Here is a 25,591-nt window from a genome sequence, read left to right on the forward strand (position 1 = left end):
TCTTCTTAAATTTTCTTTCTCACTTTCCCAATTAAATTGAAATTCTGCAGTATGTTTTGTTTTTTACATTTATTCGAATTCAACTCAAATTCAGGATTTAAATTTGTTTTTACAATCCATTCACAGTTCTCAAAGGAACACAACCTTGAATGAATACAAGTATTGCAAATATTGTACTGAAATGTCTGTCACTCTGTCAGTCTTGAAAAACTACAGAATAGGAACCTAAAAAGAAAAAAAATACCAGTCATCATCCATTTTACTGCATTTCAAAGGGTTTTTTTAACACCAACCTATTAATTCATATCAAATGATGAATTCTTACATGACCTTTCAGCTGAATAAAATTAATAACCTTTAAAAGTCGACATAATACACACATCTGTTAATTTTGCGTACCTATAGTTTTACTCACCCTCAATGCATTCTAGGTGTATGACTTTCTTCTTCTTCCAATTGGAGTTATATTAAAAATGGTCCTAGCTCTTCCGAGCTTAAGAATTGCGCCGGGTGTGAGTATTTTTATTTATTTTTTGGACAGTCCAAAAGCAATCAAATAAAACATGCCTCACACTGCTGCTGGGGATGAATAAAGACTTCCCGTAGCTTATTAATGTATTTTTGTCCATGTTTAAAATGTTACGTAGGCAGATGTCGTACTGTAGGACATATGTATAGCGCATGAGCCAGTGATTAGTGAACGCAGAAGCACAGAAAGACAGCTAAACAAAATGCCAGTCATAAATTAGAAGCACAGACCGAGGATTTGATGTCAGAGGAGTTCAATAAGCCAAGAGGAGACTGGTTTCCTTTTCTAAAGTAAGGAAACTTTTCCTTTCCTTTCCTTTGCTGCTGTAAACAAACTCAGCTGACAACTGTTTCAGCGCCGACTTGAACTTTGAACTCTGGCTAACACCGTAAGCTCATGCAGTGATCTTAGAATAGGCCTAACGCAACTTGTGTGTTTATTAGAAAACCCAACGGCCTGCAGTTTATTTACTAAGAGCCCATTTCACGAATTCAGTCATCGACCTGCAACAGAGACCTGAGATGCCATGTTAAACAGTCTCTCACTGTCAGTGCTTGTAATGATTGTAGTGTCTTTCTTGGACACTGTTTGCTGCATTAGTGCGCGCCAATGTTTGATCACACCACGGCACTGCTCCGTATAATTAATTCTGTCTTTTCCTGCTGAACAATTTCAGTGTTGAACATTTGGTCCATCTATAATTTCTTTATTGTCTATATCCTGGTTTTGGTTGTTTTATTACGTTGTTTCACAGAAGCTATTGAGAACAGAGAAGACGACTCCTAATCGCCTTCAAATCGCTCTCACAGCACTTTGGTGTCATACAATGATCAGCGCACAGCTTCAAGTCGAATGAACAAACAAACATGTGCGCATATTTGCATAGCTTTGATCGTTCACACCTTCAAACACACAACATGCCACGACTGGTCGATTATGTGATATACCTGCTATACCTCTTATAAATGGCACTTTAAAGGTCCCATGTCATGCACCTTTTTATTTTAGGTGATGATGTCCTTAAGAATATATATTTGTGGTATAAGTAACTTAACTGTATATTTCAATATGTTTTTACAGCTTCCTTCTCAGGAACAGGTCGATTTGGCCTGTCTAATTACTATTCATGAGTCTCCTGATTGTCGTTTATAGTAATGTTTATGATAATGTCTGTGCGGATGTGTGTAGAACAACAAACTGGTGATTTATATATAATCGTGTGTTATTGTACATGCATTGTTGTGATTAGCTGGACTAGTGCCTGGTTGTACCCTTAGCTGTAATAATAACGCAGCTGTAAAATTTGTTGCCCGATGAAACTGAACTGTATACATCATCGTGACTAGCTAGACACGGTGAGTTTGTCATCTCACAGTAACGATCCTGTCAGATCGTCCATCCTCGTGAGTGTACAGTTTGGCCGATCTGGTTCATCTGTTAAATTCTCTGGGCGGGCAAAGGAGAGAAAGGGGAGGTAACCTTTCCACGTATGACAACAAAAAGGGAAGATCTGAGCTTTCATTTTCTCAAAGCGGGACACCCAGGGCTCGGTTTACACCTATCACCAATTCTATCCACAGGGGGGCCATAGGCAGGCTAGGGGAACTCGTATTAATGTTACAAAAACCTCATGAAGTGAACAGGCCACGGGACCTTTGAGATGCCATAAAGAATCAAAAAATCCAAAACTTCCACACATCCTTAAGGACAATTTTCATGAGACTTTAGTCTTGTTTAGCATGAAAATCTTAAAAAATGTAAATAAGTCAGAACATTTTATATTTTTACATATTGTACTTATTTGATGAATTTACGTTTTCAAAGAAGACTTCAGTGTGACAACATATCGCAACCGTTGCATTTTAAGTGTGAATACAACATTAAAATAATATCATCTAAAAAATACTCACTTAATTCTAAGGGTCAGATAAAGGGAGAAAAATGGTTATGGGAAAAAAAGAGCAAGATTCAAGCAGATTCAAAGCAAAAGAAAAAAATATATATGTATGATATGAACCCCTACTAGATGACTGATATCTGCAGATGAGTGTCAAAGCTGATATTAGTTGCAACGCCAACCCTGAAGATGAATTTCTACAACCATCGCGTTGTCTAGTTTTGCACTAAAGCACTTTCCCTCGTCTGATGAGAGAACTTCCATCTTTTGAAATGGCTTGACTCTTTATTGCTTTTGAAACACCTCCGGCACTTTAAGCAGATGGAGAACAAAAGGATCGGCTGCCAAGAGCTGACTTCGACAACAGCACAATCAAACTCTCCGACTTCACAGGGTGAGAGGAGAGACTGATGAGAGGATGATACTGAGGAGCTCATGCAGATAAACCAAATGATGCTGGTGTGATTCACAAACCATTTTCTTAATCATACACGCAGCCTACAAATAAAAACATTACAGGTGTCAAAATAAGAAGAAACAAACAGCACAAGGCTCGTCAGTGATTCCTGGTGTAATTTGAATTGCAATGTTTGCAGTGATCCTGAATAGGCTGTCAGAGATGCTGAAGCACAATTCAAACAGAGAGTGAAGCATAAGAGACATACACCGAACGCACCAGAGGAATGAATGAAGAGAAAAGAGAGACAATAAACTGTCTTCACATTAAACTATTTTCTAAGAGTTGGGCAGCCAATTTAACATGCTAAAAAATAAATACATTTGATTAAATTACCTGCATAATTAATCATTAATAAATGCTTCATGATTAATTAGATCGATTTATAATCCTAAAGTTATTTTTTATGTTTATATTTATTTATTATGTGCTTATGGCATCTATGTAACATGCATGATTAATAATATTAACTGTAGTGTCATATTTATTATTACATTTAGGGTTCATTTTAGGGTTGTGACGGCGAAATTATATAATAATATAATATAATATTAAACTACAACATATTTACATGTAATTTTAATAAACATGCATTTATTCATCGTGTCCAAAAACATTACCCACAAAAATATAGTACAGTATTTTCATATTTTGAAAGTATGCTAAAGTGTAGTTCTTTTACACAAGGAATTATTTTAATTCATACAAAACTATATCTAAACATAAATTTTTTGCAATGCTTTTTTATGTTTCATATTAATCATATTTGAACACACATGATCATAAAGTATTAAAAGCCTTTAATGCAAAAGTTCAAAAGTTTAATGCAATATGTACCAAATACACTAGTAATGTCATTGTATGTATAGTAATAGCATGATACGTTTTGGTCGAGAGCCCATATACAAGAACCAGGTGTTTTTTCCAAATCTTTGCAATCTCAAGGGAAAAAATCCAAAATAATGTAGATGAGTTTCCATTCCTAGCCATGCTAGATCTAGTTCACAAAGTCTCCGGTAGAGGACTCAACCATTGCTGTGGCACACATTTATTCGTATTTGACAAAGAAGCCTTCGTATCCTCACCTGCATATAGTACATTACATGATGTGGGAGGCACTGGAGGCTGAATTAGATGCTGCTGAAGGTGAGAAATGAAATGCACGGCTCGAGCACACAACCCTGATTTTCATTCTGCTGCTGCTCTCCCTGAATGCAAATGGCGCACTTCATGATGATTTTCACTTACTGAAGGAGTGTGTGTTGTGTGTGTGTGTGTGCATTTGTTTGAGCGTCCACTGAGACGCTTGTGAAATATTACAGAGCGTTTGTTCCCTCCCGACCTTGAGGCTGAATTGACCTTGTTAGTCGTCCACTTCTGGACCAAGCAAACGGCCTCTGTTGGTCCATTCCTCCCCATGGACCTTGAGCACACACGCGTGTGTATGCACACTTACATCCGTGCGCACTCGTGCATTCTTATGCTCGTTGTGTTTTCCTTGACAATGTTTGCGGAGTTGGAAATAGCTTTAATAATTTACAAAGTTAATTTCCTGGCCGCACTCGGACCGGAGCAGTTCAAACACGAACGCGTGTGACAAGAAATCCCTCGAGCTGTGCGGTGAATGAGCTGTACGGAGAGAGAAATGAGTGTGTGTGAGTTTAGCTGGAGGCTTCACAGACTCTGCTGTATTGACTGTATGGCTGCTCTGGGTAATGAGATTCCAATGTAAACGCTTGCGGATGGGATGAGACTGGAAGCTCATTAAGTGTGAGATAAAACCAACCTATTCCATCCGATATCAGTAACTATCATGTAAGAACTAAAATAAGACTACAAATTACACGTCACAACAACTCGAGTGAGGAATGCCTATAGGTCCAGCTTCATTAACCTTTGACCACTGATCCTTAGTGGCTACTGGTGACATACAGCCTCAAAGAGCCAGTGTTTTCCGTACTATTTTTGAAAATAATACTAAAAATTAGATGACGGTTTCTTAGTTGTTGTGTGAAAAAAATAACACATGCCTGTTGCACCATGTCTCCAAAAGTGAAAGTATGATTCTCCTAGCACCTATCACAACACGTCATCAAGTGAAATGTGTAACAAGCGACACTAAAAGCCTGTTTAGTTTTATCCGAAATTAGAAGAATGTGAATTTTGCAATGGACGGTTATGCAATGTGGCAGTTCGGAAATTAAATTTGAGGCGAGTGAAGCTAAAAGGTTTACACTATTGTTTTTGAAAATACACTACACTAAACCCTATCCTTGTTTGATGAAGCAATCTTTGCATTTTAGCTCGCTAGATTTTAATGTGACTCTTGTTTGAATAGTACCCAAAGGCTCCACTTTGCAAGCGCAGTTCTGTACCGGGTGGGCTACCAAGCAAGTGCAGAAAATCAGGAGGTTTGCTTGTCATGGCAAAGGATTTTGGTGAGAGCCATGCCTGGAATAAACGCATATGGGTGTTTTTGCAAAATTGGCATATATTCAATTCGTAATGGAATCAGGTAATGGAAGGTAATGGAAACCTGGCTTATTTCTTATTTTCTAACTTAATTCGGATTGTGATATGGGTCTGTAAATATTAAAATGCGAAAAGAACAGTGAAGATGAGGTTTTGTTTACTATACAAACACTGAAGCACATGTGACACTTGCCATGATTTTTATACTCTGCTTCTCATTATATGACAACATGAACACATGAATCTCCTCACATGCTTGTGAGAGTCACTTCATGAGAATTTTACCGTTTTGATAAAATTAGTATACAGTATACACAGATGGCAACTTGTCAAAATAAAAGTATGGTTTAACATGTAACATAAATATGTTACTCAAACACAGTAAAATGTTTGCTTTATATATTCCATTTTCTATCAAATTTAAATTAAACTATTAAATAATTAAAATAATTACTACAAACAGATTATCCACTTAATTGTAAGGAAAAATCAATTATTATTAAACTTTTTAAAAAGAATATCCAAATATTTTTTTTCTACTTCTATTAAATAAATTCAACAATAAACCTATTTGTTTTTCAAAAGAGTTAAAAGGATTTAATTTACATTTGATTAAAATCAAATAAATGTTTAATGCCTTTATTTCATTATCAGAAAAGTGAAAACACAGAAGAATTTCTGAAAAAAAGAAAAGAAAAAGTTGCAATGTTAAACATTTAGTGAAAAAAAAAAAGTCCAAACCTCTCAATTTTTGTTAACACACAGAGCACAGAAAAAGGTTACTCATATTACTTAATGTCTGTTCATACTTACTAATCCACCTATCCAATATAATATCATCAGTAATTGAATTCATAGCAATTAATTTGATGAATTAATCAGCATACTATGTAATTAATTCAGTCAATTAATTTATCTACAGCTCTATTACAGAAAATGAGACGTGGCTGGAACAGCACTTGCTCTGACATGCGTCATTTTCCAGTTTCACTCTGCCCTTTTCTCCCAAGTGGTTCCTGTCTACTCTCAAACAGTCCCCCGGCGATAAAAATAGTGCAAATGCCAAAAACTGCTCTGAAAAGCAAAATGCCACAAAACTGTGGAGTTTGAATAAATTGCTAAATTCAGTTAGAAACAGGGCAAAGTGGTTAGCATACAAGCTTTGAGCCTGACGCAGTACATACTTTTGTCCACGTCCCATATTTTGAATCTCTCTCTAATGTATATTAAACATACTGAATGGCTGAAGAGCATGATTATAAATGGGTAAACACATCAAATTGTTTAAAAACACAAGGCTTGTATACGTATTAACAATACAAATAATGCATATTAAAAGGAAAATACACATTTTGTGAATTCTCCAAATATCACTGAAATATGGACAAAGAAATGCAAAAAAACCTTTCACCACGAAATGGACAAAACCAAAGATCTAAATTTAAGCCAATATATTTGGGCTTCAGTGTAACAGGGGAGTATTTCAAGTTCAGCTCAGCAAATCTTTCACAGTGACCTTGGAGAAAGTCGGCCCATCTGAGGGAAAAAGGCGATATTAGTAATAATAGAGAAATTAATAAGATGGCAGAGCAGCCTGAGGGCTGGGCAGAGGAGTCTTTTGGGGGTGGGAGGGGGATGTGAGGGAGCTGGCTAAGAAAGGGAATTGGTGGAGGAGGAGGAGGAGGAGGGGTTTGGGACATTGTAAGCGCATGATTTCCTCAGCAGCGGTGCGACAGCCTGCGCCGCCACACGTCAAGGAGGAGCAAATCAAAGAGAGCGCTTTTGATGAATATAAAACAGAGAGTCCTGCTGAGAAGCACTCTCGCTCTAATCACACAGCCGCGGCCACCGCACCGGCCCCTGCCGCAATACCCCCCAACCCTGCGCCAAATTAAAGGAGGGAGGGGGTGCAAGGAGAAGAGGACGGACAACGCAGACAATTGTAACAAAGGCTTGCTGTAGAATAGCAATAAACATCCCGCTCTTCCATAGGTCTGCAGCTTAATGTCGAGTGAGAGAAAAGAGGGATATGTGGTTGTAGCAACAGCCTTGAAAAACCCAAAAATGCAACTCTATCAACCTTTAACAAACCTTTCCAGAGCTATGGAAAGCACAGGGTCAGTGTTAGCATGATTAGCATGGCCTTATTAACCCCTGCTGGTAGATGATGTAACTACATGTAACTTGGTTCTGAAAACCTAAAGATTTCTTTGCCATGTAGTAGATGTTTTATCAATGCCCAATTCACTTACGCTAATTACAGAGATAGTTCACTCAAAAATGAAAATTGTGTCATCGTTTACTCGCTCTTCTTTCCATTTCAAAACCGTAAGGCTTTGAATGGAATACAATTTGCAGTGTTCTTTAATATCTTCTTTTGCGTTCCACAGAACAATGAAATTCTTTGCAGGTTTGGAATGGCATAACGTTAAATAAGTGTAAGTAAATGATCGCAGAATTTTAATAATGTTTTAAGTACAACTGTATTTTTTTAAGTTTTCCCTTGTCTTGAAAAAGATGGTGGCTACATGTTGTCAGGGACATCATCACACCGAGCTGGTAAACTTAATCATTCACTAGTTGCTTTCCCAGCCTCATTATGTTTAGAAGAGCTCTCCGCAAATTGTTTTAAACGAAACTTTCAGGGGAAGTGTTTTTAAATAACGAGTTGTCAGATGTTTCATAGTGTTAAAGTTAAAGTCATGTGACCGTTGTGTAGTTCATTTAAAGTCTACATTTAACTTTATGTCTGCCGATTGTATTTAGTTTTCAGAATTCATAAATGTTATTAATAATTCAAAAGCTAGTGTGAACCAGGGTGATGCTATTCTCGCATAGCCAGACCTTCAGACTGACAGCTTAACTCTCAGACATATTTTAAAGATTCTGTGCCGTGAAATGCAAATATTTGACATACTTTCAAAAATCCAGCATTTAGTCGATACTGATAAGTGCTCGTCGTGACAGTTGTAAGCACAACCACTTTCTTCTTTCGTGAGGGGTTAGGCACCACAGCATATTTGTTTTCAGGTGGAACGTTAAAGAACGTCCGGGTGGAACGTCCACTTCTGTGTGCCATATGCATGAGACGTTTAGCCAATGTTTTGTGTGAGCATGATATCTGAGGCTGGGGGGATGCTAAATTCTGTGTTGGCCTAGGCCTGCAAAAACACATCATCACCGCCGTGCTCTATTATCTTGGGATGTAATTTGCCCCTGTGCTTTAAAAGACGGGGTCAAAGGCACAACAGCTCTTCACCGGTGAGTGTGTAGCTCAGTGCACACGTTTATAGCAAGACCGCCTGTTAGGCGTCACCTTCGAAAGAGTGGTGTCGCACAACAAGTCTAGGAGCACTTCAATCCGATCTTGACTCTTAGTCTCTTGACCTTCGTATGGGATCCAGCATCGGAGCTCCAAACCCTGCTGCACTTCTAAGACACCGTATCAGCCCAGAAACAGCCCTCCAAGACGCCGTAACCCATTGCGACTCCCTGGGCAGCACTTGTCTCCGAATTCAGGGGTTGCTCCCACCCAGACCCTGAAAGTGACACATGCGTGGTTGTCACCAGCGTGTCACCTCCTGCGCACTGAAGTATGAGGCAATTTCCTGCGAGCAGCGTGTAGCTGAGGAAGCGAGAGGGAGGGGGGCCGGCCGCACCCCAGCTCCACTGTTCTCTTTGATACTGTCAGGGAAGAGTAATGGCTTTCTGTTGCTGCTGCTACTACCAAACTAATGTTGTGTGACTTTGGTTCTCCTTTGCAATGCGTTTCCGCTACAGTGAGGGCAAGAATGATGGGGAGGAGAGAGGAGAAGAGCAAAGTAGGGAGATAGAAGACAAGGGTAAGGATCCTGACAGCCCCTGGGGCAGCTGGAAAATACCCAAAGAGTGGGCAGTTAGAGCAAGTGGTTTGACATAGATAACCTTCCTCTTCTACTTGGCCATCGGCTCTACAGGAATAAAACTGCTTCCTTTACATATTGCCACAATTTTTCAAAATATAGGAATAATTCACATTGTAATTAGCTTTAAAAAGCCTTTATTTGTAAAGCATCACAGAAGTAGACTATTCAACTAGTGAATTATAGTCCCAGTTGTCCTAAACTATACGACAGACCAGTGTTATGAAAGTACTTTTTGGTCTAAAACTATTCACTTCATCTACAATACGTTTAAAACACTATTCATTCACACAATAACATAAACACACATTTTGTATGGTGAGAACTTTCTTAAAAAACATAAAAAAATCTATAAAATATATTTTTGAGGGGGCATACAGATAAAAATATCAGAATGATGCAACTCTCCGACATCATATTAAAAAAAACAAATTTAAAAGAACAATCCTTTAAAAAAAAACCCTAAGCTGTTTTGACATGATCCTACACGCACACACAGTATATTCATGTTATTTATAGGACCTTTTAAATTGAATAGCTTATTATTTTTTACTTGATGGTTACACCACATGGCATCTCAAGTCATTAAGTTGAAACATTTCTTTAAACAAAAAGAACTTTTCTTCCACCTACACCTGTCCCTCTAAAACTAATGTTTTTATGTTCTTGTTTTCTTTTTATTTAAAAAATTACCCTCTAAATCTAGCATTCTCAATTATGTTCTATTCTCTCTACTTGTTTTCTTTTTATTTATTTATTCATTATATTTGATTTACTACAGAAAAATAAAATTGCTATGTGTACTGTATTAAATTAACCAAGACACAACACTTACATAATATTGTTATTTTGTTGGTCTGATTGCTTCTATTGGCATCATTTGTAAGTCGCTTTTGATAAAATGTCTAATAAATGACTGATAAATGCTAATGTACTGTATAATGGTATAAAAGATTTTCAAAACCAAATTAAATCAATACAAATATAAAGAGTAGATTGCCATATACGTTTGTGCATTTTCCTTGACCAGGCACACTCAATTTTCATTTCATTCATTCATTCATTTTCCAATAATTGCATCCTTTGCTGTACTTCATTTTTAATATATTCAAATTTAGTTATTAGTTTGAGAAGAAAGAGTAGATTTTGGTTAGGCGCATTAATAACAATAAATGGTTACGTCTGCATAAGAACATGGGCGAAATAGATTTCATAAGTACTGCAGATGACAAGCTTATCAAAACTCGTGAACCATTCCTCTAAAGTTTGCTGGGTAACATTTCACCTCTCCCAAACAAATCCTGAAACCACTCTATTCCACAATGAAGAAGATGAGACACTTTAAGGCTTTTAAACAGCCAAATCAATCACCTACACCATCTCAAACCACCCTAAGACCCTTGATATTTGAGGGTCACCAACTTCAGAGAAAAAAAATCTTGAGACGTCACCTAATAACATGAAACGACATGCGTAATTACATCCTGAATCACTGCATCCAACCACACCAAATCCAATAACCGACTGAGAAAAAACACTCTATTTCCTTGGAACAATTTTCGTGTTAGACAAAAACAAAAAGAACTTCATCACTGTCTGTCTATTCATTCTACAGCTGACCTCTTTCCAATTCGGATTTAATTGCCATCTAATCCTATCCAGAAATTATATGATAATTATACCAAACTAGAGCCTGATTGAAATTGCACAATATTACAATTCATTAGAGCTAACTGACTCCCAGTGTCTCTGGGCTTTCAGCCAGATGGTTGAAGATGTCAGCAGCCCGCAGATGAGGGATGGAGGAGGGACAGTGGCTCAATTCAGCTCCTGCTTCAGCCTCATCAGAACTTTCCACACAGACTCTCTCTGCTCCTCCAATCACTCAATGGGATGTGGGTTTTCGTATCTGTGTGCATGAGACGCTCCGGTCTCTGTATCATAATCGTTACTTCTGGCCCTATAAATATCGGCAATTTCAACAAACTGCATGTTTTTGCTCAGTTTGGGCTTCTGATTAAAATGTAGGTGTTTTTTTCTATATCTCGTAAGTGACACTAGAGCCAAAAAAAAGTCTGATGTATTAAATTTTATGTTATTATTATGCTATTATTCTTTATGTCTGTCTTAACAGGGTTAATCCAAGTACTATGTCCTATAATAAATAAATGTACCCTTTAAAGGAACACTCAACTTTTTTTGGAAAAAGGCTCATTCCAACTCCCCCAGAGTTAATAAAATTGAGTTTTACTATTTTTCAATCTATTCAGCCGATCTACGGGTCTGAAGATAGCACTTTTAGCATAGCTTAGCATAGATCATTGAATCCTATTAGACCAGTAGCATCATGTTCAAAAATGATCAAAGAGTTTTAAAACTTGACTCTTCTCTCACTGCACCTGCTGCGGCAACTTTTCATTTTCCCACCGGTCTTACTAGACAATACAACTACAGAAGAGAATTGGATTCAATGGTCTATGCTAAACTACACTAAAAGTGTTTTCGCCAGACCCAGAGATCGGCTGAATAGCTGAATAGATTAATACATACACAGCATAATAGTCAGACTAATAAACCACTTTACTTGGTGACAAATTAGTTTACTATAATTATTAATAATAACATACTTAACTTGGTTATACTAATGCAGCAAGCTACTTCAGTTTATCCATAATCAGCAGTGTTTTTGGCTATCTACTTCGCATTGTTTAAAACATGGCCTTGAGTGCATTCAGTATTTAAAATATTAAAAACCCCAACCCCTATTTAACACGTTTTTCCATTTGTTACATTTGCTGACATCAGGTTAAGAGTAAATGAGGTGTGAACACACACTCATAAACAAACGCTTGCCTTTGAGGGTACTTACGACATTCAGTGTGGCACTGCTGCTCTCTGCTTTCTTTGCCAACTCTAGTCTCAGCTGCACTATAGTCCCCTCTGAACCTTGCACCTGAACAGATGAAAAACAACGTTTGTTTAATATGTACCTCTAATGGGCACAGGACTATCAGGGAGCAATGTAATAACCGTACTGCTAAACTTGACAACTTAAAGTCAAACCACAAAACAAATGTAGACGCTGTCAATGTTCTTATATCCAAATGATATACAAACCCTTCAATTTACTAATCTCCTCGGGTTTATTTGGACATTGCATCATTGTGAGTGCCAGAGAAAGCCTGCTGTAGTTTTATCAACCGTTATGCCTGTGAAAGACTTCTTCAATCAAAACCTGACATGCCAATCCTTCATCCAGTCATCTGGGCTGAAGGGGAACATTGAGCTGATTGAACGGTTTGCTCTACAGCTTCATCCCTACAGTGATTCTGTTCTCACACTGAACCTTCTGAAAAGTCAATGAGATGCTCAGCACACTAAATTAGTTGCTCTCTCACTCACATGGAGGAGGAGAGGACTATATAAAGAACATTTATAGGGCTAAGAAGAATTTTTTGAAGTGCATGGATAACAGACACACACACACACAAAAAAAAATAAATATATATATATGTGTGTGTGTGTGTGTGTGTGTATACACACACACACACACAAATAATACAATTCAGTTTCTTAAAAAATTCTAAAAATAATCTGCAGTGTTTCTGATACCTGCTCTTGAAGCTCTTTGACTTTGGCCTCCAGCTGAAGGAGCTGCTGAAGCTGCTGGAGCTCGTGCTGTCCTTTCAGAGACATGTCCTGGTGTAGCTCAGTGATGACATCCTGTAGTTCCAGGATCAGAGCCTCTCGCTCCTCCATCTACAACACATGACCACTGCTATGTCAAAAGATTGTTATGTGTTGAGTTGCATGGTTGTTTGTGAGGGTATTAAATATTAAGAACCTCAAAACAAACACTCGGACACAGTAAGATCACACAAAAGAGGTCTGGGTTTTAGCAGTGACAAGTTCAACCTGACAAGCTTGTGCACATGAGAAATTGTGTAGAAATCACCTACACATGTCCAAACACGTCTAAAGCTCAAATATCATAAAATCTCCCACCACAACATCAACTGTATGGAACCACAAAAAAAATATATTTTTATTTATTTGCTTAATTTACGTATTTTGTATGACAGTTAAAAAAATAGAAGGGAAATGTTTGTGACATGTATCTCAAAGTACAAAATTAATAATACAGATAAAACCAGTGTAAAATAAATACAGTTAATTTGGCACTATGACATAGCATCCCTGCTGAATATTTGTCCAACATTTAATGGTAGAATTAAGGTGTTAGGAAGCACAAAAAAATTCACGAATTCATCTGCATATTTGGCTGATTTCTGAAGGATTATGTTACATTGGACACTGGAGTTATGAAGCTGAATATTCAGCTTTGTGTAACAGGAAAAAAATACGTTTTAAAATGTACTGAAACACAAAGACTTAAATTTGTTAAACTGGAAAAGTTAAATTGGTAAAACATAATAATAATAAAAAAATAATAATAATACACATACATACATATATATATATATATATATATATATATATATATATATATATATATATATATATATATATATATATATATATATATATAAAACCAAATGTATAGAATACATGTAGCCTCAGTGAGCATACAAGAGTTCTTTTAAAAATATTCAAAAACCTTATTTCACGCTTTTGACAGGTGGTGTTGCCTACATGACAGAAAAATAGACAAAAAAAGCATAGACATAAAACCCTATTTAAACTTAAACTGATTTTTAACACTATGTCGACAAAGAACACCAACACCTTCTTAAAACTCCACATATAATGTCAATGCATTAATACAAGAGAAAAGACACCATTCTGTGATGCATCACATATCAGTCATATAGAATTGCTTGAGAGTGTGTCATTGTGGTACTTGTAGGTGAACTCCAGCGATTGTATGAATCCATTTTCCACTACTAAATTGGCCTCTGCAATTGTGGGTCACAATATGAGATACTGTGAGAGGTGCAGCAGAAGTGAGAAGACACAATAGGATTCACCTCGGAAGCAACAATCACACGGTGAACTATAAGTATCCTGTTACAAAAGAAAAAACGAAAAGGTCAAAGTCGCCCAATCAGAACTCGAAGCAAAATGAGTCTATGCACTGAAGAGGCCTATCTCGTATAACAAAGAGCATAAGTGGGCACATCAGTGAGGCAAATCTTAGATAACACACATAAAGATGTTTTAATGAACATCTAAAATGTGCCCCGATAAATCAGATTGTGATACAGAAGGGTAAGGAAATCAATTTCTCCAGGCACTGTCTTCCATCAGACTGAACATCTGATGTTGCTAAGCGAGAGAACTCATTTGAGAGCAATAAACAGAAGGGCTGTTTTGTAAACTGTTGAATGATCAAATCGACATTTAATTGCGTTTAGACTGTTGTATGAAATCCAAAGAAGATTGTGATCTATGGCTTATGAAGCGAAGGTTACAGATATTAACTGAAACATGAGTGAGAAGTGAAAATTAATACCATAAATGTTGGTGAATTTCACTGTAGCTTATAGCACAATGCTATTGCTAGTACTAAAATAATGATGTTTGAACATGCTCACATTTTCATACTCATATTTACAGTGAATATTACTTTTGTCCTTGGGATACAATAAATTATATTTTGAAGACTTTTTCAGCTGTTTTTGCTCATATATTGATACCACTGTATGGTATCACAAGAACACACTTGTATCCATAAACAAATCATACAGGTTTTATTCAACATAAGTGTGAGTAAGGGCCAGTCTCATTTCTACCCCTTTCCCCTCATTTTTCGAGTTCACTTGAAGGGATAGGGCTGTCTCGATTCTCTTTTAGTTGGAGGGGTAGGGGTAAGGGGAAGGCCCAGATAAAGATTTTTTGGGACCATACTTCAAATGAAGGGGTATGATATTTCCCCGCATAACCTGGCTACAGCGGCAACATGGTTGTCTGAGTGAACAAAGAGACACAAAAAATAGTTTAAAAATAGTCTGTGCAAGCAAGAGTGTCTGGCTGTTGGTGGCAATGGTGCGGAGATCGGCTGAATGATTCAAAAACAGTAACACTCAACTTATTAACTCTGGGGGAGTTGGAGAACGAGCCTTTCTGAAAAAAGTGGAATGTTCTTTTAAATGTTACTGACTGCATGTTAGTATATTTCATTATTTAAATAGTCATGGGGCATTAATATGCATTGTAGGAGCTAGACGACGTATGATGACATGTGATGTCATAGTAGCGGTGTCCCAATTCGTAGGGGAAAGTGTATAAAATAGAATTAGGATTTGGCCTAAATTATGACAATATCTTAATTTTTGGCTAAAATATCCTTTTAAGCAATTTGATATTGCATATGTTTGTTGACATTTCACTGAAGAACCAACATTCTCAGAAGTCTTAGAAGTTACACTTTAAATTTCTTAGTACAATTGAAAACTAAAACAACTGTTGGCAATCTATATGGATATAGAACCATACCATTTTTAGAAATTGTACACTTTACTTGGAAGAATTTAATTGTTCTACATCATACTGAAATCTTCTGACAAATTCGAGCAAAGTTTGTAACAAAAAGATTTTTTTCAAAATTTATTCTCTCTTCGGTTTTAATGCTCAAAACTTTTAAGCACTAAATGACAGTAAGCACCTCATAAAATGCACGACAAAGCTTAGTGGTTTAATGTAAGATAGACAGCAGGACTTTTAATGGACATCAGGTCTACTGCAGGACATTAAAGTGGAAAGCCCTGCTTTTATTTCCATTATTTCCTACTCTTACAACCAACAGTTTGCACAGGAGGGCTCAGCAAAGACTGGGCCCCAGCTGCTTTGATCACAGAAGACCCCTTATAGAGTTCTAGCATGGCACCTATCACACCATTTGTTTCCCTTTGCCTGCATAATCAAGGACAACGCCAATTTTCTTTCTCAATTGTAGCACTGCATACATTTCTTTGTTTCTTCTGAGTACTTGGGTCTCCAAGGTCCCATTGATAGGGCTATTATGCGCTCTTCATTATTTCTGACCTGATGCTAAGACCAGCCATGTTTGAACCACAGGTCTTAGATAGTGCCCAGCACCTCTGCATTAGGAGATCCTTTGATCCTTCAACTCTTTGAAAAGACAACCAGGTAGGATTCCTAAATGAACCACTCCAGACTCTAAAATGCATCAGAAAACCCGGATGATCCACTGTATTCTAACCAAAGGAGAATGGTAAAGTGTATGCAACTTAACCACAACGAGCCATAAACCCACATACACAACCTCAATAGCATATTGAGTAAAGAAGATTAAAAACAGCCAAATATCCATATCTTGAAGAAATCAGGCCTTTCAGAATAAATGGCAGTGTTTCATCTAGTAATTTTTGTAAAAGGTCCTTTGTTATCTCCAGACACCCAGAAAAGCCTCCTACTGACTCTATAGCTTTTGAGGTTCAGATGTCGGCATTAGCATGCTAATTGCAACTTTGTCTGCGGAGCTAAAAGAAAAAATGGATGGATAGAAAAAAGAAGAGAAGTACTTTGTCCAGCTAGGGCCATGGGATTTCTTTTTAATCTGCTGTTACAAATAGCTTTTTTTGTACAGAATTACATTATGTCCTATGTATCTCACCTCCAACAAGGTAGTGTGGGTTTTGTGTCTGGCCAAATAGCTTTTAGCAGAATAAGTTTGCAACATGATACTCCAACCTTTAATTCACGTCATTTCTAACATTAAATGCATGCATAGAGATCATTCGGAACGTAATTTAAGAAATTTTGGATGAAAACCGTAAGGCTTGTGACTGTCCCATTGACTGCCAAGTAATGAACGTTGTCAAGGTCCAGAAAAGTATGAAAGTGGTTCAATCTGAATATTATGAATCTACAAGAAATTTTGTATGCAAAGAAAACAAAATAATGACTATATTTAACAATTCAGCACCATAACATTACAACTTTTTGGCGAGTATCTGCTAGATGCTTTTCTGTGTCAGCCATATCAAAGTGTAAATACACATAGAAAACTTAACTGCGTGGCACAGCTAACACTGAAGTTATTCTTATTAAAGTTCATTAGTCACAAGTAAGGTTATACTTTCCAACTATCTTGATAATGTATATGTGTTTTTTTTTGCATGTAAATCTCAAACATGTCAAATAACCAATAAAACACATTGGTAAAGTTATCTCTCCAACTAACATAAGGCCAAAGTATGCATTTTTCAAGTTAGTTCAGCTATTGTTAAATGTACTCTATGTTCTGTAGTCCCTGTGGAAAAAAAACTGAATATGCTGGTTAGGTATGTTTTAAAGCATGGCAGTTGGTCCTCATGAGCTGGTTATAAGCTGGTTATGAGCTGGTCCTGAGCAGGAGCTAGTTGCTTGGGACCAGCACATGGCCAGCTGCTATGCTTCAAAGAATATGCTGTTTTTTTCTACATGGACGTGACAGGACTTTTCAGGATCAAAATATTTTCTTGAACCTGAAACCTTAAAAAAGGTTAAAACGTTACTCGACCGCAAAATGAAAATTTTGTCATTCATTTACACGTACAAGACTTATCTTTTCATTGCAACTAACACAGAACTACTGACTACATCTTTCTTACTTTTCTGCACTTTCAGAGTGGCAATTGTTTGGCAGTAAATGGGACAGTCACAAGCCTCCTGGTTTTCATCCAAAATATTGGTAATTGTGTACCAAAGGCAAACTAAGCTTTTATGGGTTTGGAACAACATAGGGATAATTAATGACAAAATTGCAGTAAGGTAATGGGCGATATATATCGCATGGGATAATCGTGCGCATCTAGTCAGTAAAGCCAGTTCCTTGATTAGCAGTAAATCTGGTGTCCGGTAAATCACCTGTTTTCAAATGAAGCAGCTGTTAATACAAAGAACCATAGATCACTGACAGTCTACGCAATATCACATTGGGTACACAATATCACAGGATACACAATATCAAGCGATACGCTTGCGATACTGAACGGGTTATTGTGTAGCTTATCAGTGATCTACGGCTCTGTGTATTGACTGCCACTTGATTTTACATCAGGTGATGGAGATTTACCGCTAATCAAGGATCCGGCTTTACTTACTAGACGCACATGAATATAGCATGTGATTTATCACCTAGTCCTAGGTAGAGTAACCCTTTAAACCCTTAAATCTATTAACTCTTAACTTAAACCCTTACCAAACCCTCTGACTAGTTGATAGGAGTGTTTTTCTAAGTGCAAAAATTTACAAATGAACTCATCTACATAAAATGACTGTTCTCTTCCGTGGGCAAATCAGAGACAGAAAAAGCTCATGTGTCAACTTAGCTTGCTGAATAAACACAGAGGCCATATCTGAAAGTCTGTCATCTCTTTTCACTCCTGTGACAGAATGCTACAATCTCAGAAACGACACACACAACATTGGGTTTAATGTCAATGAGCCGTATCTCCCTGCACTGCCTCCTCCACCTCGCTCTTCGCACAAATGCCAGAGGTCACTCTTTTCATTCAGGCAGAAATCAAAATGATAATGGCAGCTTGTTAAAAATTCTATTTGGATGTGCACATAGGCTACATCAAAAGGTGCTGACATGGAGTGGTTTGGGGTGCAGAGGGGTGTTAGCGATGTGGCTTACTGATAGCACACATCAAAGCTACAGAGAGAGGGGAATATGGGGTGGGGGTGGGGTAGGACACAATGACTACGTTCTGGGGCTGTTATAGTCAGCAAATGAAAATATACCAGGCACAATTTTGCCATTAATACCTTGACATTGAAACACGAGCTATTTACCATGAAAAAAGCACTCTGACTCCATCAGATCCGTCTAAATCAAGCTGATGCAATGGATGCAGTTTGGGAAATTATAAATGATAGCCAGACACAGAAAAAAAAAACATGTAGAAAAAGAAATAAAGGCAATAATCAAATAAATCCTCTAGTGGACCATTAAAATGTGAGCAGCACAAGGCCACTTCAGGAGACAATCAGGCAGCAGGGATTTTCTAAAATTGGGACAGCCTCTAACCGGTTCCATTTTGCATCAGGCACAGTCGACCTTTTAATGCTGCAACACAATCTGATAACTACCCAGAATGCATTTCAGCGCTTTCCTGGTTTAAAACCATTCCCAGCAAAGTTTTCTACATAGGCCAGTTACTAAAGGACTCCAGTCTGATTCTCCATGCCATTCATCTAAAGCAATGACAGCAGATATCTGTACCACTGTAAAGACAAACTGAATAATATCTGCACCCATACATGGCTTGACACAACCCAGTATGACTTGGTGAGCATGTAGGATCAGTCCTTGCTGGCCTTGAAAAAACATTGTTAAACCAGAGAGCCAACCCTGTTTCTGGAGAGCTACTTTCATGAAGACTTCACTTCCAGCGCCGTTCATACACACCTAAAACATAAGGTTGCGGGTTTGAGTCTCAGGTCCAATAGGGATTGTAGGTGGGGGGAGTAAATGACCAGCACTCTTTTCCAACTTCAACACCTAGACTAAAGTGAGACCCTTGAGAAAAGCATCAAACCCTCAACTGCTTCCTGGGCAATGCAGCAACATGCCTGCCCACTGTTTCTGGTGTGTATGCCTTGTTGAAAAAAAAAGCATATGCTGGTAAAGTATGTTTTGAAGAAACGTGTTTTGTTTCAAAAAATACTTCACCAGCATATGCTGTTTTTTCCAACAGAGTCTGAGAGCTCAATTCAATTCAAATTCTGAGTATGGTAACTATACTTAGCCACAGGTCACTTGTGTTTCAGTTTACTAACTAAAGACACCTGAACAAGATAATCAAAGTCTTCAGGATTAGGACTATTAACTTCCTTGCAGGACTGAACACAGTGGCTCCCAAGTGCATTCTTTTAGGAAGTTTAAAGTAGTTCACTTATAGACATCAAAACACCTTAACAAAGTGAGTTTCAAAGTGAAGCATGTGCATATGGTTTGGTGGTGGTACTGCTGACAGTTGGCTTTCACACACCCACAGGGCTTAAGAACATATTTGTTTTCTCCTTGCAGCACTCGGCACTCCGCATTGTTGCATTATAATCGCATTACTCTTTCATAACCAAGATCGTATCCACTTAAGGTATCCGCAGTATGATAAAGCCAACGCAGCACTGGTCTTTCCTGATGGGCGAAACCGAATACTGCATGCTTCATCCAGGTCTCTCATTTCATTAGCTATTCTATGAATTTCCAATTAAGCTGAGGGCAACAAGACAGAGCTTTCAGGTCTTTTATCACAGGGGACGAGGAGGCCCTGTTCAGGTACTCTTACAAAGTACTGCTCCTGTGCACCTTTGTTAGAGGAAGGGCATTGTCTGGGTGGAAAAGCATGCCAAACGTGAGCCGCTGTAGCCTACCATCTGAGTATTCCATTAAGAGTAAAAGGAGAGTGCAGATAATGAGAGACCACATCGGCTGAGCCAAACACCAATACAGTAGTGGAAGGAAGAGGCCTCATATCAAAGTAACTCCTGTTTTTTGCTTTATCTCTCTCTCTCTCTCTCTCTCTTTCTTTTCTTTTCCTACTCTATCTGCTCTGATTTGGTTTGTGCTGGTTCCACGCCATAACAATCCTCTGGACAAAAAAGCCTGCCTCTGATTATTAATAAACCTTAAGGCAGGCATCATTATTTTTTCAGCTAGTCCTTTTTTGTAATGCGCAGACAACACCTTTATACCTTTCCCAAGGGCCCCGAGCTCCCCATCTCTCTGTGATCTTATTAGCATCCCATCTCCTCCTGCCTGCTGACCAAACTGCATTGCTATGCACTTTCTGTCTCTCTGACCTCTGTGTGGATGGAATTCATTTGGCCTTTCCGTCTTCTCCTTCTTTGGGCTGATTTAGCTTAAGCAGGCAGCTGGCCATGGTTATTTCAGATAAACACTATTAAAGAAATATGGACAGTGGAAACAGGATGGAGGATAAAAGAGTTGGGACATAGCTTTGCTTCAAAGAAGACTCATCAGTCACTTATTATGCTCTCAATGCTGATGTATGACTGAGTTGGTTGTGTTTACTTCATGTCTGAAAGTTTTGATTTTTTTTTTTTTGATTTCTTGAAATGCTTAACCTTGACAGTAATAATTAAATCAGTCCACATTATACACATATATTAGTATAAAAAATTAAAAATGTAAAAACCTTAAGGTAAGGTGCTGTGGAGCAGAACAGTGTACTGTTTTACACTGCTGGTAATTGCTAGATGTCCTTGGTAGAGTGTTGAATGTGTCAGGATCATTACCTAGACCGAGAAAATCAGAGGGTCATAAAGAACCAGCTTATGACAGAATTTATTCATAATTTGGAACTTTATCAGGTTCATACTTATTGTGACAATAGTGGGTCTGGGACGTGTTCCAGAAAGCAAGGTTAATTTTCTAAACCCTGCTAAACCCTGGCCTGTTGATCAACCTAAACCTTGCTTACCCAAGGTACGCTGGTTACAAAAACGCAACCGGGAATAAGTTCATTCAACACAGAGTATGTTCATGGTTACCTGCATTTCGCCACATATGGTTGTGCAACAGTATTGTTGGAATCACTAATGTATTTTTTTTACAGCTGGCATCCGATCAAGACCCACAGATTTTAAAGAGTACAGCATTTAAAGTGTCACAGGACACAATTGCAGCACGTGCTTAATAAACAAAAATAACATTAAGCTTGATTAGTTGGCTAGCCAGGTAAGTTTCAGTTTAGTTTGCGACAATCCTGGGTTTTTAAGTACCATGAAAGTGGTTTGGCTTTTAGCTGCATTCATTGCCATAGTAACTTTCACTTGCACAGCTAACCTGCTCCGGGGCAGCTTATGTTCTGAGTTAGAGATCTCAAACTGAAATTGCACCAATCAGATGTGGGCAAAGTCACAAAACAGAAAGTCTGACAGAAAAAAAGAAATTCTGTTAGTTTCTTATGCTCCCAATTAAAGGTCACTAGCCAAAAAATAGTCTGGCTTTAAGTTATTTTATATGAATAATATAATCGTCCATTACACACAAGTGATTTTAGTTTATACATAACACTTTATAAATAACACTTTAAAAATGACTGTGACCTTACATGTTCCAGTCTCTGTGTCTCGCTGTATATATATACAGGTAAACGTGCAAAATTAAATAATGAAGGCATGATAACAAGTTTCCAAGAGAGTTCACATTAAAATTGTAAATCTATTTATCAATCTATCAACTTTTGTCAAATAAAAGTGCCCCAGAAACACCCATATACATGTATGACAATAAATGCACCGCTGAACGTTTTACAAAAACTAAAATCCAAAGAAACAGTGGACAGATTTATACCACATCAGTGGACACGTACCATAAGAGCAAGACAGAAAGTAAAGGATGTTCTGTTCTGCTCTGTAAAGGACTCTGGGCTTGATGAGGTGCAGCAGTTGAATGATATACAGAGGCGAGCTCAGGCGAGAGCTGTCCATTAGTTACAGGGTCCTGTAATGTTGGGACTGCAGTACATTATTTTCAAATGCATCAGTCAGCGTTGTGCAGTACAGATAAATTCTAATGTCTCGGATCTGTAATGCATACTCTTACCACTGCCATATTACGCGATGGGTTAGAAGGGCAGCGCAAGGGAAGGGGGAAAAAATGTAATTTATTTTTCACTGTGGCCAGTGTTCTTCCCATTAGCTTCAAACGTGAGATAAGTTATAGCTTTTAACAAGCACCTTTAGCCGCCAGAGCACGCTGCACACAATGCCGTGGCGCTGAAAATGAGATTTAGAGGTAAAGACAGAGAGGGAGAGGTAGAGGTCAATGATGACCCCATGTATGGCCCCTAAGTGTGACATGGCACAAGGACAAACATCGTCACACTGATGAGTTCAATAAACACCGTTACTGCGAAACTCTACACTATAGCGCAAATAGATTATTACATTATATGAAGAAGATGTTGGTGATTGTTAGGGTGACCTGATTGTCAATCAAGGATCTATTGAATTATTAAAAATACATAATGACTTGAAATAAATAGAAATTAATAGTCAAATGCCAGGGTTGTCCTAACAACATAATTGGTCATTAAAATGGTCCTTAAAAAAATTATTTGACCAATCCTTTATAATTACTTTTTTTTAGAAAACTAGTAGTTTTATTATTAACATTTGTAAAAACGTGTCTGCCAAATTAAAATAATTTGGTGCAACCATCTTGAAGTAATAAAACAGATAAAACAAGAAGCATAAAGTTCAAATCTAAACAAACTTTTTACCATGAAAAAATGAACACTGTAAGTACTATAAGTTTGTAAGAACTTGGCACATTAACTTTAACTTAACATTTTCAAGTCGTTGGCTAAAGTGTGACCCGGGTCTACATGACATTCTGGTCCACAGGTATAGTCTTTATTTCATTACCCTGTTTCATCTGCTAGGTGGAAGGCATGTTTGCACAGTTTCCTTAACGAACCATTTTTATATCCAGAACACAAATGGTGTAAGAAAAGACTTCCACAATTACTGAGAGGTCATGAAACGGCTCTGGGAATCACTTTGTGTTCGGCAGACTTCCAAAGGAGGGGGCTAGACAATGAAGTGAACCGCTGTCCACAAGCCTGACAGTTGACATCATCCCACTCCCTGCCAGAGCGCGTCTCATATGTGTGTATGTATGGACTGAGGCCAAGGTTATCACAGCATAACCCAGAGGCAACAATTTGATAGTCTATTAGTGAGTATTCAGTGACTGATGAAACAGACATGGCCTGCTTTAGGTTAATGAATCATACTCGACAGAGCTCACTTCTAATTCACTTCCCTCTACACTAAACGCTTGAGAAAAGAAAAGAAAAAGCACATCCACAGTCAGATCTGTAAAAGATAAACGGCCCTTTCAATCAAAGCCAGTTCTAGTCGCACTGCATACATCTTAGTGTCAATTATTGACAACTGACTAATTAGTTGCGCCCTTTTTTAAGCCTTTCTCTTAGTTTGGAGCCGTTTAAATATGCTAAATCAATAAGAGCTCTAATGCCCCACCATCGTCTGCGGACGTGGAGTCCAACCATATAGCACAGGGCATCTATCAAAGAAATGAAGACTTCATTCAAATTAACATCAGCTTTTCATATTGCATAACCATTTCAGACTGTGATCCTCATTCCATATGAATTTATAGCGCAATTGACAAAAAAGTCAATTGACATTTAATGTGAAAAAATTAGGTGTCATTCTCAAAAAGTAGAATCAAATTTACTTGTAAAAATGTAATTTAAACAAAAAACTGTATTATAAGCAGAAAATGTAAAGATTGTATTATATATTATAGTATAGTGTATAGTATATTCACTATAGATTTGTCATTTTCATTTTTGTATGAAACCATAGCATTTATTTTACATTATTCACCAAACAAAACATGTTTTGTTTCAAGGCCTTCTTCAGTTTAATTATGAGCCTTTACTTAGAGGACAGTAAATAAGAGAGATGAATTTAGTAGGACCAGGATATGACCTGAGGCAGATTAAAACATGGATTCTAGTCAGACGACAACTTTTAAAGCTACAATTAAATGGAAGTAGTAGTGTCATGTGTTTTATAATGTAAAGGATTATTGAAAAAAATTAAAAACAAGTTTTAAAATAGTTTTAAATAGTTTTAAAAGAAGTCCGTTTATAAAAGCATCATCTATTGTGAATTTAGCGTTATATAAAGCATAGCTCACAGTCACTGCCAAACCAAGCAGCTTTTGCTGTGAATCCGATTGACCAACTTGAATCCATCAGGAACTCTTTTTCCAATAGAATTGGATTTCACTCACAATAACAAGACAATGCTGCGCATGCTAACATTAGCACCCAACTGCCAACGCGCGTATACATGTATGTACAGTATTCATGAGGACCTCACCTTCCTTCAGGCTAAATGAAGCACCGAGTGGCCATGTCAGGCCTGAGCATCGTGTCACCTCATTCTCTTGATGAGATGTGCCAGCTCTGTTTATCACGTATGGGCAGCAGAAATGAATAATGGAGGGCCTACAAGATGCTCTTAATTACAGATCTGCCAAGCACTGTGAATTATTCAATTCTTTGCTTATGTAGGCGTTAAAGGTATGCTATAGTTTACATAACTGCCTAACCAAGCATCAGATACCCTCGGGGTATCTATGCGTTTCAGGACCTCCCCACGTTCAGGCAGGTGCAAAACGCTGAATAAAGACAAATGGGAACACATGGATTTTAAAGAAACAGGAACGAGGTCATGAACTGTATATGCAACAACACACAATAGTGGCTGTTGTTATGTAAATGTTGGATCTGTTGCAATACTCAATGGGCTTCTTACCTGCTCTGATAATCCTATATCCCGAAAAGAAGATA

The 25,591-nt window shown here is 37.7% G+C and overlaps 1 protein-coding gene across 3 annotated transcripts in view; it reads right to left on the minus strand.

Moving 5' to 3' along the window:
* Positions 1 to 25,591, minus strand: part of LOC122348025 (trichohyalin) — a 170,010-nt gene that overhangs the window by 102,380 nt on the left and 42,039 nt on the right. For all 3 annotated transcript variants that reach the window (XM_043243264.1, XM_043243263.1, XM_043243262.1), the window contains exons 3-4: positions 12,870 to 13,016; positions 12,127 to 12,210 (exon numbers count right to left, since the gene is read on the minus strand). In XM_043243264.1, the coding sequence (XP_043099199.1) occupies positions 12,127 to 12,210; positions 12,870 to 13,016 (231 nt within the window). The remainder of the gene's footprint in view (positions 1 to 12,126; positions 12,211 to 12,869; positions 13,017 to 25,591) is intronic.

The sequence above is a fragment of the Puntigrus tetrazona genome, chromosome 7 (assembly GCF_018831695.1).
Source record: "Puntigrus tetrazona isolate hp1 chromosome 7, ASM1883169v1, whole genome shotgun sequence".
NCBI classification, from domain to species: domain Eukaryota; kingdom Metazoa; phylum Chordata; class Actinopteri; order Cypriniformes; family Cyprinidae; genus Puntigrus; species Puntigrus tetrazona.